An 18143-nucleotide genomic window follows, 5' to 3' on the forward strand; every position below is an offset into this window, starting at 1 on the left:
TTACTTTACTTAGCGTGATAATCTCAAAGGCCATACATGTTGCTGCAAATGGCATTATTTCATTACTTTTTGTTGCTGAAGTATTCCATTGTGTAAATGCGTGTACACATCTTCTTTATCCGTTCTTCTGTCCGTGGGTAGTCAGTCTGCTTCCTGTATTTGTTATTGTAAATAGTACTGCTGTGGAGTACTAGTATCTTTCATACTTTCTCCTCTTTAATAGTTTTACTGCAGTGACTTACTCCCTCCCCAGTCTCTATGGCCTCCAAATGTTGGTTCTTCCCCCTTCTTTCCCTCCTCAAGCCCTAGTTCTTTCTATATCAGTGGCTTTGAAATGATTTTTGCTGTGACCCACGGTAAAAAATACTTTTTTCTATTGAGACTCAGTATACACACATATGCGCGCACACACACGCACCCAGACAACAACCGAAACAGAAATCTTCACCAAGTGCTTCTTCAGTGCACTGTGGTATTTTCCATTGCATTATTTTCTATTTTAATACCAACACAAATGATGGTTGAGACCCACTACATTGATTTTATTATCTACTAATGGATTGAAGGGCGTATTTATACTTACATGTGTTGCTCCACTGCTCACAAGGCTATGACTGGTTTTATTCCCAACAACCTTGTAAAGTGGGTGAATACTTCCATCTGCCTTTTCATAGATAATGATAGTAAGACCTGGAGAGGTTAAATGCCTTTCTCTCAGGCATAGCCAGGAGACATTAGAGAGAAGGGCTGTTTCTGTGTGGTTGTAGATAGAAGGCCATTTATAAACAACCTCTCAGTTGAAGCAGAATGTCTTTCCCGAGGTCCCTGCTCTGTGCATTGCACCACGCTAGGGCCTAGAAGGCAAAAAGGCAACAGAGGATCTGTGCTCCAGGAGCTCAGAGCCCGTGAAGAAATCTTGGGCAGAGATAATGCAAAAGTTTCAAAGTGGTATCGGTTTAATCATTGAATGTATTTTAAAAATACTCTATTGGGCTGAAGTTGGTTTCAGGTGTACAGCAAAGCGAATCTGTTATATCCACTCTTTTTTAGATTCCTTTCCCATATAGGCCATTATAGAGTGTTGTGTAGAGTTCTCTGGGCTGTACAGTAGGTCCTTATTAGTTATCTGTTTTATATACAGTAGTGTGTATGCCAATCTCAATCTCCCAATTTATCCCTCCTCCGCTCTTTACCTGCAGGTAACATCATATGGTATCACTGATATGTGGAATCTTAAAAAGGGTTGAAATAAACTTATCTTAAAATAGATATAACTTAACTTAAAATAGAAATAAAGTTACAGATGTAGAAAACAAACTTACGGTTACCAGGGAGTAAGGTGGCCAGATGGATAAATTGGAAGACTGGGATTGACATATATATGCTACTATGTATAACATAGGTAACTAATAAGGACCTGCTGTATGTTGTTATTTAATTGCTAAGTCATGTCCAACTCTTTGTGACCCCATGGAGAGTAGCTCACCAGGCTCCTCTGTCCATGGGATTTTCCACTGGAGTGAGTTGCTATTTCCTTCTCCAGAGGATCTTCCCCACACAGGGATCAAACCTGTGTCTTCTGCACTGCAGGTGAGTTCTTTACCACTGAGCCACTGAATAAGTATACACAGGAAACTCTACTCAATATTCTGTAATGATCTATATGCGAAAATAATCTTAAAAAGAGTAGATACATGTATACATATAACTGACTCATTCTGCTGTATGCTTGAAACTAACACAACATTGTAAATCAACTGTAGTCCAATAAATTTTTTTGTAGAGAGAGAGTAAAGAGGGAGATTAGAGATCCAGGGCCAGGAGGAGATAGAATAGCAGGGCTCCAGGTGGACGAGAGGAGCGTGCTTGTGGTTGGAGGTAAAACGTGGGAGTAATTGTACCCCTGAGTTGGCAAGTTTATTGAGAGAAGAGAGGGAGGTAGGCAGGTGGAGCCTTGGGCAAATACTGCAGCTAAACACCATAGAAAGAAGAGATCTGCTGACAGAGGCAGAGAATCAGGCAAAAGAAACAGGACAGTGAAGGGACATGATTTTTTAAGTTTCAAGGAGGGGAGAAAAATATTACTTTACATTGTCAAGATGCGTGCGTAAGTGAATTCTTATAGCCTTAAGCTCTTCCTTCTGGAATGGAAATCTGAGTCCCTCATAAAATTTTTGAAAGAATGTATTTGTGTTTTGATTTTAGGATCATTATGATTGGGGACTTCGTGCTATTAAATCTGTCTTGGTTGTAGCTGGCTCTCTGAAACGAGGAGATAAAAATAGACCTGAAGATCAGGTACTGCAGTGCTAATATGATTTTGTTGAGTGAATAACTAAATGGCTTCGTACAAAGAAAAGTGTATGTATGGATGGTGGGTTATACATATCACAACTTTAAAAAAGGATCACATCTATTTTTAATACAGGATATTTTAAGGACTGACATCTCTTACGTTATACAAGACCGCACGTATTTTTGAGTAAAAAGGATATGAATATATGAAAGGAAATGTGATTTTATAAGTGCTTTTGAAATATCAGCCACAAAAAGTATTTGGACAGTCATAAACAATTCAGTAATCACTGTTTGATTTTCTCTGAGGAGCATTTAGAAAATCTGATTGAGTTGGGATACTAATCCTAAAAATGTCAATGAAGACATAATCTAATGGAAGAAAGTATGTTCATTTCATGGGATGGACAGGAAGAAAGCAACAGGAAGGATGCTTGCCCGACACCAATGAAATTTAACCAGTTACTTAGAGAAACAAGGGGATGTTCCAGTCTCCTTCATGGGGAAAAACAATAACATCCACATTGTGCACTTTTCTCTATTAAACAAGTAGTGAGGGTAATTAATATACAGCCTTTGTGTAGATTCAGTATGGCTTGCAATTTTGAAAAAAGGTCTATTCCTTTTAGTTTCTTTTCATGTTAAGGGATATTTATCATATAAATTTCTACTTCTTTTTTTCTAATCTTTCTCTTCCTCTCAGTCACAATTCATGATTGGGTCAAGACTGTCATTTGTTTTCTTGCTATTTCTTGCTATATTTTTATTTTTGTTGGGACACTTACCTCTTTGTGTGAAAGTCATCCTGATGTTCATATTACTGCTTTCAATATCTGAAGCCTTCTTTGGTTTTCAACCAATACAGAAGAAAAACCCAAGCTGAAAATGATCATTCTGAGATTTTCAGAGTATTTTGAATAAAATGATCTGATGGGACTGGTGAATTTATATCCTAGAGTTTGAGGATTACAGAGAGAAGCACCTCAGACCTTGTCTTAAGATCCAGACATTGTCAAGGAAGGGACAGGGCCCTTTGGCTGGCTTTAGTCTGAGGTTACCCATGGTATGAGCAGAGTTCTCTCCTGTTCTGATATGTGACCTTTTAAGCAGTTGCCCTCCCTGTAGATAGAATGCCATTCTAATAGAGAACAGGATCTATCTCATGATGTAGATATGAAAATTAAAAATAACATCTTTAGCTGTTAGACCTTGTATCAGCTTTTTTATGAAAAGTTTTCTGTCTTCCTTTCTAGGTACTCATGAGAGCATTAAGGGACTTCAATATGCCTAAAATAGTGACTGATGACACCTCTGTGTTTTGGGGCCTCATTGGTGACCTGTTTCCATCCCTGGATGTGCCCCGGAGGAGAGCACCCCACTTTGAACAGATGGTCAGGCAGTCCACTGTGGAGCTGCGCCTGCAGCCTGAGGAAAGCTTCATCCTCAAGGTGAAAGGAGAGTTCCCTTGTCATGGCAGCCCTTGGGATATTCAGTGCGCATAACTGCAGTGACGGGATACTCAGCCAAAACATCACCTTACATATTCCACTGACCTTAAGATGCTCTTGATACACATTTACAGCATTCTAATGTGGAAGTCTTTACTAAAGTAAATATAAATATCATCCCATTTGTGAGAAGGTGAACATATACAGATATGATTAAGTCATGGTTTTCAATATGAACAGACTTTTCATTAGTTTATAAAACTCCTTGCTGATGTGCAGCAAAAATTAATTTTGCTATCTTTTGTCTCCATCTTAAGAAAGGGTGGAAGTAATGAAATCATTAGCACATGTTTGTAAGCGGGGAGAAATGTCCATATGTATGACATCATCTGACTTCTCAAAGGCTTGTGCATATGCTTGCTCATTTGGGAGATAGTGAATATACATGAGTGTTGACATACATAAAGGGCATCTGTTTTAGATGCTTCTGAGGATATGTGATTAGTTATAGATGATATTGGCCATATACTGTTTCTGGTCACAGTTCATGAGTGTTACTAATTTTCAGACTCACTCCTGCCATGTACCAAGTACTTCTGTACTTCACTTCTGTCTGAGCCCGTGACTCATTAACTAATGGTTGTTCTTCATTCTCATCCCCATATTTTGCACTGGGACATCCGGGAGAAACTATACTTTGCACTTGTTATCTCTGAATTTTCCCTGAATATAATGCTGCTGGTGGGGTCTGGCTTGAGTTGTTAAGGAAAGAACTGGGCAAAAATGGATAGATTTTTTTTTTAAGGAAACTAGTATCTGCTTGTTCGGTCTGTAGGTTGTTCAGCTGGAGGAGCTGTTGGCTGTGCGACACTCTGTCTTCGTCGTTGGAAATGCAGGCACAGGAAAGAGTAAGGTATGGTAAATACCTGTGAGCTTTGAACAAAACTGGCTAAGAGTGGGGCCTACACTCAGTCCTACTTGAGAGTTCCCCTCAGTGAATTTGCTCATAATTTGAGGTTAGAATCTGAGACTCTAATATTGCTCTCTGATCAGTTGACACTCTTTTTCTTTATAATGAGGACGAGGAGAGAGGAATTAGTAGAACACTGCACTCAAGGAAAGTAAATAAAGGAAGACTGGGCTTTCCACGTGAGATAGCATCCTATTCACACATTGAGATGTATGCCCTCCTGTCTTATGCATCTTTCAGTAATATACCTGAATTCTTTTGTCCAAAGTAAACATATTGAGAGACTCTAGAATAAGATACCCAGATTACAAGATTGGTTTTGCCCTACCCACATTTGTCAAAACTATTTTCTGATATTTTCCAAGTTTATCCTAGTTTCTCTTTCCCATATCACTGAGAAAAGCCCAAATACTTTTCTTCAATATCACTCTCTAGAGGGCCAAAGCAAAACTTGAAAAGCAATGGAGAAGCAAAAGCCGCGTTTTTGAGGCACCTGTTACACGCTGTGCTGGGTGCACGATGTGTGATTTACTCTGTACAATGATGAGCGTCCACGGCTGTTATTATCCCCATTTTTAGTTCACTGCTTGATTTTGTTTGGTCTTACTGACGGTCCTGGAAACATACTCTCTTTGTTTGGCAGACGGTATAGGCAGAACTGCATGTGTTTTAATTGAGGGTGCTTGGGTAGAAACGTATTTAGTAACCGGTGACTAAAAATAAGTGTAGTGCGCACATGAGACTTCAGGGCGTGAATGTCTATAGAACTTGCCAATGTTTAGATCAGACTCAAAGTGTACACTTGTAAAGGGAGGCGCTGTATAGGGCTTTTTCTAGTGAAAAATGTAATAATGGAAATATTAAAGTAGATAACTAACTGATAGACCTGTAATTATTTTGTTAGAGTAAGTTTCAGATATGGGCTATGGTGAGAGGAAGGATAAAGTTAAATTCTGTCATTTTCAGTAGATTAATGGTTTCTAGAAATAGAAGGTTAATATTCCTAAGACATTCAGTTTCTTTCCTCCAGGCTTCGCTGATTGTTCTGTTCTATTCAACCTTTACTTAAGCCGATAGAACTAGAGCACCAAAGCTTGGGGCCATATTATTTAGCAACATAGTATTCTGAAGTATTTGGCAATTGTCTGTCAGTCCTTTAAACTCCTGTGAGGACATAAGGATGATAATATCTAAAATAAAAGCCATGGCTTTTCAGAGAAAGCAAACAAGGATAGTTGGGTCGATATTTGGGTTAAGGCATCTTGGGTTAACCCATCTGTTTGAGTTCATTAAACAGATATGTATTACTGTTAAGTCACTTCAGTCGTGTTCGACTCTGTGAGACCCCATAGATGGCAGCCCACCAGGCTCCCCCGTCCCTGGGATTCTCCAGGCAAGAACACTGGAGTGGGTTGCCATTTCCTTCTCCAGTGCATGAAAGTGAAAAGTGAAAGTGAAGTTGCTCAGTCGTGTCCAACTCTTAGCAACCCCATGGACTGCAGCCCACCAGGCTCCTCCATCCATGGGTTATATGTATTAAGTGCAGATTTTATTTTCTTGGTCTCCAAAATCACTGTGGACAGTGACTGCAGCCATGAAATTAAAAGAGGCTTGCTCCTTGGAAGGAACACTATGACAAACCTAGGCATATTAAAAAGCAGAGACATCAGTTTGCCAACAAAGGTCCGTATAGTCAAAGCTATGGTTTTTCCAATAGTCATGTATGGATGTGAGAGTTGGACCATAAAGAAGGCTGAGCACCGAAGAATTGATGCTTTTGAACTGTGGTGTTGGAGAAGACTCTTGAGAGTCCCTTGGACTGCAAGGAGATCCAACCAGTCCATTCTGAAGGAAATCAACCCTGAATATTCATTGAAAAGACTGAAATGCTGAAGCTGAAGCTTCACTACTTTGACCACCCGATACAGAGAGCCAACTCACTGGAAAAGACCCTGATGCTGGCAATGATTGAAGGCTGGAGGAGAAGGGGACGACAGAGGATGGCGAAGTTGGATAGCGTGACTGAGTCAATGGACGTGAGAGTGAGCAAACCCAGGAGATAGTGAAGGACAGGAAAGCCTGGCATACTGCAGACCATGGGGTTGAAAAGAGTCGGACACTGAGCGACTGAACAGCAAAATGGCGTTAAGCATCTATTCTGTGAATTCCTAGCCTCAACGCTTCTTTTCCTCAATTACCTAGATCAGAGTTTCTCAGCTTCAGCACCATTGACATTTGGATCTGCTAAGTCATTGTCTTGGGGGCCGGCCTGTCATTGCAGAATATTGAGCAGCATCCCTGGCCTCTGCCCACAAGATGCCCAGCAGCAGGTCCTCCTCCCTCGGGTCAAGAGAGTCTCCTGTTGAGAACTTACTGCTCTCAGTCACCAGTTCTCACAGTACAGCTAGACAAACATCATAGGCATCACCTCGGACCTTGTTAGAACTCAAATCAGTCCTACTTGAGACCTACTAAATTAGAAACAGACTGGGTCTGTTAGTCTGCTTTAATACGTTTTATGCACTTTGGATGCAGGCTAAATTTTAAGAACCATCTAAATAATATAGACAGAGTAGATGTTAACATCATGCATAGGAGTAACATATACAGGCCTTTACTTTGCACACCTGGTTGAAAATCTCAGTTGGTGGTGACTTTCTCTAGTCTACACTGTTGAAAGAATCAGGTAAACTGATCCTCAGGGATTGTAGGATTAAAGTTTTCAAGATGGGAATGAAAATATACACATGTAAATGTTTTCCCATTCTCAGTACACTCAGAATATATAGGAACATATAATGCATAAGGAAAGCCCTTCAGAAATCTTTTGCTTTTCATTTGGCTTACATTAGTATTAGTTTTCTTAGCTTTTTTCCTTTTCTCCCCTAGATTTTGAGAACATTAAACCGAACATATGTTAACATGAAACAGAAACCCATTTGGAATGACTTAAACCCCAAAGCTGTGACAACAGATGAACTCTTCGGTTTCATACATCATGCTACTCGAGAATGGAAAGACGGCAAGTAGTATTTCCCCTTTTGAAGTGCTAAAAAAAAAATTTTTTTTTTAATCCAGAAAATCATTTCTTAGTTTAAGCCAATTTTAGTCATGGCTGTAGATTTAATGTTTATGGGTTGGCATTATTGGAAATAGAGCAGCTCACAACAGCATTTATAACCTATAAATTAAACCCAGATTTGAATAAGTGGTTGATTAGCATTCAGCAGGTTCATGCACAAAGCTGTGTATTTTATCCCCCATTATTTATGTCAGTGCTCCCTGTAAACCAGAAAAGTCAACACAAATGCTTCAAGAAGTATTTATGCAGTACCTGATGCAAGACACTGACTAAGTCCCAAAGTCCTTGGAACATGTTTCTTGTCCTGAAACCATTTTTGCAGACAAGATTCCTTTGTTTTGTTAAGATAAGTTCTTACATTCTCGTTTCCATAAATGCACTAACCTTGTCATCATCCTTGAGTTCTTTCCCACCATACATTCAACCTCACAGCAAATTCTGTAGGCTTTACCTTTAACGTGTGTGTTGCATTCCAGCACTTCTCACCTCTGCAGCTTCTCCATGAGTCCCGACCACCAACAGTGGGTCACACCTCATGGGTCTCCAAGAAGCTCATTTTCCATGCAGTAGACAGAGGCTCTTCAAAATGTTACTTCTCTGCTTGAAGTTTCCAGTGTGTTTCCTCAGCATTAGGATCCAGCCTTTATCCGAAGCCTACAGGGCTCTCTGTGATGCATCCCTTCCCCATCTCTGACCTCACTTCTTGGTCTCTGCCTTTTACTTGCACATATGCTCAGGCCTCCTTGCTCTTGCACCAGATTGCCAAGCATCTTCCCATCACAGGCCTTTGCACTTGGTGTCCCCACTGTGCAGCCGTGGAGATGCTGGCATGGCGTGCTCCCTTACGTTACTGGAATGTCGGGTCACATATCACATCAAGGAAGACCTTCCTGTTGACCCTACCGAAAAAGCCGACTTCATCATTATCCTTCTGAATATGTACACACTGCTTCCTTAATTGTGGGACAATCAAAATGTACTCTCTTAAGCTTTCTAGCTTTTTTTTTTTTAAGACTCTGGCAGGAAGTGAATAATAATTTGTTTACCCTGAAAATATGTGGAAGCCTTTCAAATCATTGTCCATTAGAAACGTCGCTGACATTTTTGTGAATTATGATGGCAGGTTCTGTTTGACTGTCACTTTTCTTTGCACAAGATACTTCACAGGAAACAAAACCTTCCACATACGTGCCTCAATACAGTTTTTTTTTCCCCACTGTAGTATTATATACTCGAGTTTTGAACACTCAGAAGCTATTAAAATGCCATGTAGCATACATAGCAAGAAAGACTGTGAATTTAAAATGTTTTATCTTTACATCTTGTGAGATAATAAAGTCTTTCAATGCCAATGAATGAATTTCTCAAAGAAATGTATCACATTTCTGAATAGTTTATAATCTTTCTTGAATAATGTTATAGAAAAACTGATAAAGGTGGAATAAGCTAATATTTGGCTCAGAATAGATACTGAATATATGTGCATAAAAAAAAAAGGATACTGTTTTCACTTGTATAACTTCTGAGTTTCATGTACATCACCTACTGTTAGTCAGTCAGTCAGTTCAGTCGCTCAGTCATATCCGACTGTTTGCGACCCCATGAACCGCAGCACGCCAGGCCTTCCTTCCATCACCAACTCCCGGAGTTCACTCAAACTCATGTCCATCGAGTCAGTGATGCCATCCAGCCATCTCATCCTCTGTCGTCCCCTTCTCCTCCTGCCCTCAATCTTTACCAGCATCAGGGGCTTTTCAAATGAGTCAACTCTTTGTGTGAGGTGGCCAGAGTATTGGAGTTTCAGCTTTAGCATCAGTCCTTCCAAAGAACACCCAGGACTGATCTCCTTCAGAATGGACTGGTTGGATCTCCTTGCAGTCCAAGGGACTCTCAAGAGTCTTCTCCAACACCACAGTTCAAAAGTATCAGTTCTTCTGCGCTCAGCTTTCTTTATAGTCCAACTCTCACATCCATACATGACCACTGGAAAAACCATAGCCTTGACTAGACGGACCTTTGTTGGCAAAGTAACGTCTCTGCTTTTTAATATGCTGTCTAGGTTGGTCCTAACTTTCCTTCCAAGGAGTGAGCGTCTTTTAATTTCATGGCTGCAATCACCATCTGCAGTGATTTTGGAGCCCCCCAAAATAAAGTCTGACACTGCTTCCACTGTTTCCCCATCTATTTGCCATCTCCACAAATATTCTTCAAGGAATGCACTTTATTTGATCTTTGGGGTTGCTTAGTATGAGATGTTAAGCAACCTTCTCATGGAAGTGAAACTTGCCCAGTGATCTCGAGAGCCCAGGTATGGCTCAAAAAGCATTGCTGTTTGCCCACCTGAATAAGGTGCAAACTTACTTACTGAATAAAAGAACTTCCAATACAATTAACACAAATTTATTTTAGAAATGAACAGCAATCAACCCCATGGTACATTAGGATTGTTTACTCTCAACTTACAGGTCTGTTTTCATCCATTCTGCGAGAACAAGCAAATCTTAGGCATGATGGACCAAAATGGATAGTCCTGGATGGTGATATCGATCCCATGTGGATTGAATCACTGAACACTGTCATGGATGATAACAAGGTGAACTGAAATACTGTTTATCATAAAATGCAGGTCTGAGATCTTTATACTTGCATGAGTTTCAATAGGACAATTTAAAACTGTGATATTTCAGATTCTAAATAATGTTTATTTTTTATGGTATTCAGGCCTTTTCATGTAATCAACTGTTAAAGGTCTTAAATTTAGATAATTACCATAGTTGTTTAAAAGTTGGCATGAGTAAGTGCATGTTGATGAGTTTGTTCCTAGTGGTCAGTGAGCTCCCCTGGGGATGAACTGATATCTTTATTCAGACTGCCTTTCTAACGCGGGCAGTGATCATTTCTAACTTGGGCACTGAGCTCATATGTAGCCTTTGGCACTTCTCCTGGGGGCGGGGGAGGACCTCTTGCTGTTGTGAAAAGTTAGCAGCCTTGCCTTTGCTCCCTAATGAGACGGCCACTTCTGTGCTGTGCTGCCCTGTCCAGGTGCTGACATTGGCCAGCAATGAGCGCGTAGCTCTGACTCCCTCCATGAAGCTGCTGTTTGAGATTCATCACTTGAGGACTGCAACCCCAGCTACTGTTTCCAGAGCTGGTATTCTATATGTGAACCCACAAGATTTAGGCTGGAATCCGTGAGTATGGCTTTTTTTTTTTTATTGTGGTAAAACATACATAATGTCAAATTTACGAGTTTAACCGTTTTTAAGTATAGAGTTCAGTGGCATTGAGTACATTCATATTGTAGTACAACCATCATCACCATCAGTCTCCAGAACCTTTTTCATCTTCCCAAAATGAAACCCCACAGTCACTAAACAGTACCCCTCCCAGCATCCCCAGCTCCTTTCCACTATCTCTATGAATTTGAATACTCTAGGTACTTCTTATAAATTGAACCATATAATAATTGTCTTCTTCTGATGGGCTTATTTCACTTAGGAAAATGTCTTCAAATTTTGTTCATGTTACAGCAGGTGCCAGAATTTCCTGGCTTTTTAAGGCTGAATGGAATATATACCCAATGGAATATATATATGTATATATATGTCTCATACTGTTCATCCGTTCATCCTTCTGTAGACACTAGGGCTGCTTCAGCCTTTTGACTGTTGCAAATAATGCTTCTATGAACATGGGCATAATCTCTTTGAGTCCCAGCTTTCAGTTGTTTTTGATATATACCCACACAAGCAGAATGGCTAGAGATCATACAGATTTTTTGATGTCCCATTATACTATCTTCCGCTGTGGCTGCACCATTTTCCATTCCCGTCACTAGTCCACTGGAGTTCCACTTTCTGCATGACCCCACCACTACTTGTTGTTTTCTCTATATTTTATAATAGAAACATCCTAACAGGTGTGAAATGGAATCTCATTCCAATTTTGACTCATTTCTCTAATGATTAATCATGTTGAACATCTTTTCATGTGTTCATTGGCCATTTGTATATTTTCTTCAGAGATGTGACCATTTCAGCCCTTTGCCTGTTTTTTAATCTAACTGTTGGAGTTTTTTGTTGTTTCGTGAACTTTTTATTAATCTTCATAGAATCATTCAACTTCAGCTTCTTTGGCATTAGTGTTTGGGCATAGAGTTGAATCACTGTGATATGGCTCATAGTTTCATGGAGTTGGACAAGGCTGTGGTCCATGAGATCAGTTTGGTTCATTTTCTGTGACTGTGGTTTTCATTCTGTTTACCCTCTGATGAAGGAGGATAAGAGGCTTATGGAAGCTTCCTGATGGAAGAAACTGACTGTGGGGGAAACTAGGTCTTGTTCTGATGGGCAGGGCCATGCTCAGTTCAGTTTAGTCTCTCAGTCGTGTCTGACTCTTTGCAATCCCATGGCCTGCACCATGCCAGGCCTCCCTGTCCATCACCAACTCCTGGAGTTTACCCAAACTCATGTCCATTGAGTCAGTGATACCATTCAACCACCTCATCCTCTGTCGTCCATTTCTCCTCCCATTTTTAATCTTTCCCAGCATCAGGGTCTTTTCAAATGAGTCAGTTCTTCTCATCAGGTGGCCAGAATACTGGCATTTCAGCTTCAACATCAGTCCTTCCAATGAACACCCACGACTGATCTCCTTTAGGATGGACTGGTTGGATCTCCTTGCAGTCCAAGGGACTCTCAAGAGTCTTCACCAACATCACAGTTCAAAAGCATCAATTCTTCCGCACTCAGCTTTCTTTATAGTCCAGCTCTCACATCCATACATGACTGCTGCAAAAACCATAGCCTTGACTAGATAGACCTTTGTTGGCAAAGTAATGTCTCTGCTTTTTAATATGCTATCTAGGTTGGTCATAACTTTCCTTGCAAGGAGTAAGCATCTTTTAATTTCATGGCTGCAGTCACCATCTGCAGTGATTTTGGAGCTCCCCCAAAAATAAAGTCAGCCGCTGTTTCCACATCTATTTCCCATGAAGTGATGGGACCAGATGCCATGATCTTCGTTTTCTGAATGTTGAGCTTTAAGCCAACTTTTCACTCTCCTCCTTCACTTTCATCAAGAGGTTCTTTAGTTCTTCTTCACTTTCTGCCATAAGGGTGGTGTCATCTGCATATCTCAGGTTATTGCTATTTCTCCCAGCAATCTTGAGTCCAGCTTGTGCTTCTTCCAGCCCAGCGTTTCTCATGATGTACTCTGCATATAAGTTAAATAAGCAGGGTGACAATATACAGCCTTGACGCACTCCTTTTCCTATTTGGAACCAGTCTGTTGTTCCATGTCCAGTTCTAACTGTTGCTTCCTGACCTGCAAACAGATTTCTCAGGGGGCAGGTCAGGTGGTCTGGTATTCCCATCTCTCTCAGAATTTTCCACAGTTTATTGTGATCCACACAGTCAAAGGCTTTGGCATAGTCAATGAAGCAGAAATAGATGTTTTCTGGAACTCTCTTGCTTTTTCCATGATCCAGCGGATGTTGGCAGTTTGAATTCTCATTCTTCTGCCTTTTCTAAATCTAGCTTGAACATTTGGAAGTTCATAGTTCACATATTGTTGAAGCCTGGCTTGGAGAATTTTGGGCATCTCTTTACTAGTGTGTGAGATGAGTGCAATTGTGTGGTAGTTGGAGCATTCTTTGGCATTGCCTTTCTTTGGAATGGGAATGAAAACTGACCTTTTCCAGTCCTGTGGCCACTGCTGAGTTTTCCTAATTTGTTGGCCTATCGAGTGCATCACTTTCACAGCATCATCTTTCAGGATTTGAAATAGCTCAACTGGAATTCCATCACCTCCTCGAGCTTTGTTTATAGTGATGCTTTCTAAGGCCCACTTGACTTCACATTCCAGGATGTCTGACTCTAGGGATGTCTGACTCTAGGTGAGTGATCGCACCATCATGATTATCTGGGTCTTGATAATCTTTTTGTATAGTTCTTCCTGCCTCTTCTTAATATCTTCTGCTTCTGTTAGGTCCATTTCCTGTCCTTTATTGAGCCCATCCCTGCATGAAATGATCCCTTGGTATCTCTAATTTTCTTGAAGAGATCTCTATTCTTTCTCATTCTATTATTTTCCTCTATTTCTTTGCATTGATCAGTGAGGAAGACTTCCTTTTTTTTCTTTTTTTTTTTGTTATTTTTTTAATTTTAAAATCTTTAATTCTTCCTTATCTCTCCTTGCTGTTCTTTGAAACTCTGCATTCAAATGGGTTTATCTTTCCTTTTCTCCTTTGCTTTTCACTTTTCTTCTTTTCTCAGCTATTTGTAAGGCCTCCTCAGACAGCCATTTTGCTTTCTTGCATTTCTTTTTCTTGGGGATGGTCTTGATCCCTGTCTCCTGTACAGTGTCATGAACCTCCATCCATAGCTCATCAGGCTCTCTGTCTTATCAGATCTAGTCCCTTAAATCTATTTCTTACTTCCACTGTATAATTGTAGGGAATTTGATTTAGGTCATACCTGAATGGTCTAGTGGTTTTCTCTGCTTTCTTCAATTTAAATCTGAATTTTGCAATAAGGAGTTCATGATCTGAGCCACAGTCAGCTCCTGGTCTTGTTTTTGCTGGTTGTATGGAGCTTCTCCACCTTTGGCTGCAAAGAATATAATCAGTCTGATTTCAGTGTTGACCATCTGTTGACCATTTCATGTGTAAAGTCTTCTCTTGTGTTGTTGAAAGAGTGTGTTTGGGCCATGCTCAGTAAATCTTTAATCCAATTTTCTGTTAATGGGTGGGGCTGTGTTCCCTCTATGTTTTTTGGCCTGAGGCCAAGCTGTTGACCCGCACCTCTACCAGAGACTCCTGAACACTCACAGGCAAGTCTGACTCAGTCTGTTGTGGGGACACTGGTCCTTTCTTCTGGTGCGTACTAGGTTTTGTTTCTACCCTCCAAGAGTCTGTTTCCCTAGTCCTGTGGAAGTTCTGTAATCCAATCCCACTGGCCTCCAAAGTCAAATTCCCTGGGGATACTCCATCCCCTTTGCTGAATTCCCATGTTGGGAAATCTGTTGTTGGTCCAAGAACTTTCTTAACAGTGCGAGAATTTCTTTGGTATAATTGTTCTGCAGTTTGTGGGTCGTCTCCTCAGCACCTCTGTGGAAAAGACCCTGATACTTGGAAAGATTGAAGGCAGGAGGAGAAGGGGAGAGAGAGGATGAGATGGTTGGATGTCATCACCAACTTGATGGACATGAGTTTGAGCAAGCTTCGGGAGTTGATGATGAACAGGGAAGCTCATCATGCTGCAGTCCATGGCGTCACAAAGTGTCAGACATGACTGAGCAACTGAACTGAACTATTAATCTTAGATGTTAAAAAAAAGCTAAAATTGTATTTGACTATTTGAGGAAAATATTAGTGATTAAATTCATTGCTAATTAATTAGGCTAATCTAAGATAGCATCTTTACGCAGTTGTCATTTTTAGTTGGACATTACCTTGTTCATGCCTTGCACATGTAAAAACATACATTTGTTGACTAAGTGAGTAAATAATAAAAGCTCACATGGAGCACTTAGGTATCAATATATCATTTAGTGAGCATATATGTGTGTGTATATATATATATAATATGCGTATGTGAACAGCAGAGATGCTTTGATTTAGAACAGGTTAATTGTGCCCACTTGCTTACTTCTCAGATGCTGACACTTCTCCTCATTTATTCTGGTGGTCCCTTGTTACCTTCTCTCATATTCCCACTCTGTGCTGTGGAAACACCTACGCTCTGCACGTGAACAGTGCTGGTGATGGCATGCTTCTGTGTCGGTTATCTTCTCTTTACCCCTGCACCCTGCTCTGTGCGCCCAGTGGCTGTCCTGTGTGGACCACATCAGTACGTTCCTTGCCCTCTGGCTTCCGGTTGGTTTGGCCAGTGGAGAGCGCTGACAGGAAATGCGGGGGAAAAAGGAGAGTGAGGTCTCTTCATTCCTCCGGCTCCCTCCCCATAGGACTACAACAGGATGACTGCCCTTCGTCAGCGTGCGTGCGTGTTCAGTCGTGTCCGACTCTTTGCAACCCTATAGACTGTAGCCCGCCAGGCCCCTCTGTCCCTGGGAGCCTCCAGGCAAGAATATTAGAGTGGGTTGCCATGCCTTCCTGCAGGGGATCTTCCCAACCCAAGGATGGCACCAGTATCTTCTGTATCTCCTGCGTTGCAGGCGGATTCTTTACCCACTGAGCCACCTGAGAAGCTCTTCTTAAATCTCTACATGAGATTCTTTACTTCCAGGTTCTAGTAGCCCTTTCCTTTCCCAATAGTCCTTTTATTGATCCTTCTCTATTATCCTGACTGAAGGATGACTTCTGTTCCTGCCAGACTCCTGACTCATGCACTTCTCCAGGCTACTTTTCTGTGTACTGATTTGTTTACTGAAAGTCTCATCCTCTGACTCAGCAGTCAAGTAGAGCCATACCCAGGTTTCTGTGAAGCTAGGGGAAGGACTGATTTTTAAAGTCTAAGATGGAGAGTCCTTCTTGGACTAACAGCTGCTTTCTCCAGCTAGGATTTTAACTGGCTCCTAGGACATTTCTGTTGATTGGGAGAAGCTCCAGTGTCCCTTGACCTTGCTACGCAGAGAGCAGAGGCAGTCCTGGTACCCCATTTCATTCATGAGACCCCTCACCCCCACCGGTGTGGTCTGATTTCAGTAGTAAATCTCACAGTTCCCAAGGTCTCTGTAATTGTCTCAGTAACATACGGAGTTTGTGCTAACAGAGGCTGTCTAAATCCCCAGTTAAAGAAGGAGTTTCATCTAGTAAGTTAGAGATAATAGCATGGCAGAAGAGTCACCTGATTTGCATTCTTGAGAAAGTTAAACCCCTCTTTACCATTAGATTTTGTTTTAATGGAGGTTTGGTTCTAATTAAATCAATGGGTAGATTTTCATTTTCCTTTGTGTGACTAAAGGGTCCATCCAGGTTATTATCCATAATAGTGGACATCTTCTGTACGGGATATTTTTACATTTTTACCTCCTACTGCCAGAAAGTTTCAGTGTACTATGAAAAAGTGACTATTTCAATGGGGAGGGGTATTTTTTTACACCATATTATCGGATACTTTGTTACCTTACTTTAATGTCATAATATTAAAAAATGTGATAGCTTTACATTTATTGATTCATTTAATCCTTAATTATCTCTGAGATCAATATAATCATTAATGTAATTTCCAAAACCAGTACCTCAGGTCTCAGTTTCCCTCCAACTTTTTAATTTGAAAGTGTTAAAAAATATTTTAAAAGTTTAAAATGTGGTAGGTAATACATTGTATAACCATGCAGTCTTTACCTACAGTTATCAATTTTTACAGTTTTACCCAACTTGCTTTATCTTTGGCTGTACATATACACTCCCTCTCAAAGGCAGAGAGAGACAAAAATTGTCTACTTTTATTTTTGCTGAATTATCTGAAAGTGAATTGGAGACATTGACGCTTCCTCCCTAAGAACTAGAGTGTTTCCTACATGAGCATAATTCCAATAAACATACCGAAGAAACTAATCTTTGTTATAATATTATCAAAACAGTGATTTTTCCAAAATTTACCAGCTACTCTGGGGATTTCCTCTGTGGCTCTTTTTTTTTAATCCAACATCAAAACAAGGACCATGCATCGCACTTACTTATCTCTGTCTTCTCCTTTAATCTAGAATATCTATCCACCTTTTTCTTTCATGATGTTTAGAGTTTTGAAGAGAAGAAGCCAGATATTTCAAAGACTGATATTTGCAAAGTGATTGCAAAGTTGGTCCACCTTTCTGTCTCTGTATTAAGTGACGTTTTTTTAGGGAAAAAAAAACTATTTCTATTCTTCCTTCCTACTCGTTTTCCTCACTTCCTCTCTCTCTCTTTTTCTTCTCTTCCCCCTTCCTTTTTCTTTTTGGGGAGTGTCATTTTCTATTTGTGGGCTCTTTTTTCTCTTAGTTCAGTGTATTATGAATCATTGCCGAGAGTATTCTTTTGCATGCCCAATTTGTCCTAAATTTTGCCAGCAGGAGCGCCTTCCATGTTCTTTTATATTTGCTTTCTAGCTGAGCCAGATGCTTCTGGCTCATCTCAAACTTTCCTTCCCCTACACTCCATTCATTTCTCCAAGAAGCCAGGAGTTGTCTAAGGAGCAGTATTTAGAATCCAAGATACGATGCTAGAGTACTCATTGCCACTGGTATGTCATTGCTTCTAGAACCTTTAGTGTCCAGAGTTAGGAAACACATTTTCTTAATTCATCTGTGGAAACTGATAAGATATTTTGGATAGAGGAGATTATGAAACACTACTTTCCAACTAAGGAATAAATAGAATACTCTTATTACTTAACCTGCTAAGAAC

At 40.4% G+C, this 18143-nt stretch overlaps 1 protein-coding gene across 1 annotated transcript in view; it reads left to right on the forward strand.

Annotated features, from left to right (window-relative positions):
* DNAH11 (dynein axonemal heavy chain 11) overlaps positions 1–18143 on the forward strand; it is a 356503-nt gene that overhangs the window by 138217 nt on the left and 200143 nt on the right. The window contains exons 37-42 of the mRNA XM_060414536.1: positions 2206–2298; positions 3549–3743; positions 4579–4656; positions 7603–7735; positions 10261–10388; positions 10838–10986. Of these exons, the coding sequence (XP_060270519.1) occupies positions 2206–2298; positions 3549–3743; positions 4579–4656; positions 7603–7735; positions 10261–10388; positions 10838–10986 (776 nt within the window). The remainder of the gene's footprint in view (positions 1–2205; positions 2299–3548; positions 3744–4578; positions 4657–7602; positions 7736–10260; positions 10389–10837; positions 10987–18143) is intronic.

Source organism: Ovis aries, chromosome 4, assembly GCF_016772045.2.
Source record: "Ovis aries strain OAR_USU_Benz2616 breed Rambouillet chromosome 4, ARS-UI_Ramb_v3.0, whole genome shotgun sequence".
Classification (NCBI taxonomy): Eukaryota; Metazoa; Chordata; class Mammalia; order Artiodactyla; family Bovidae; genus Ovis; species Ovis aries.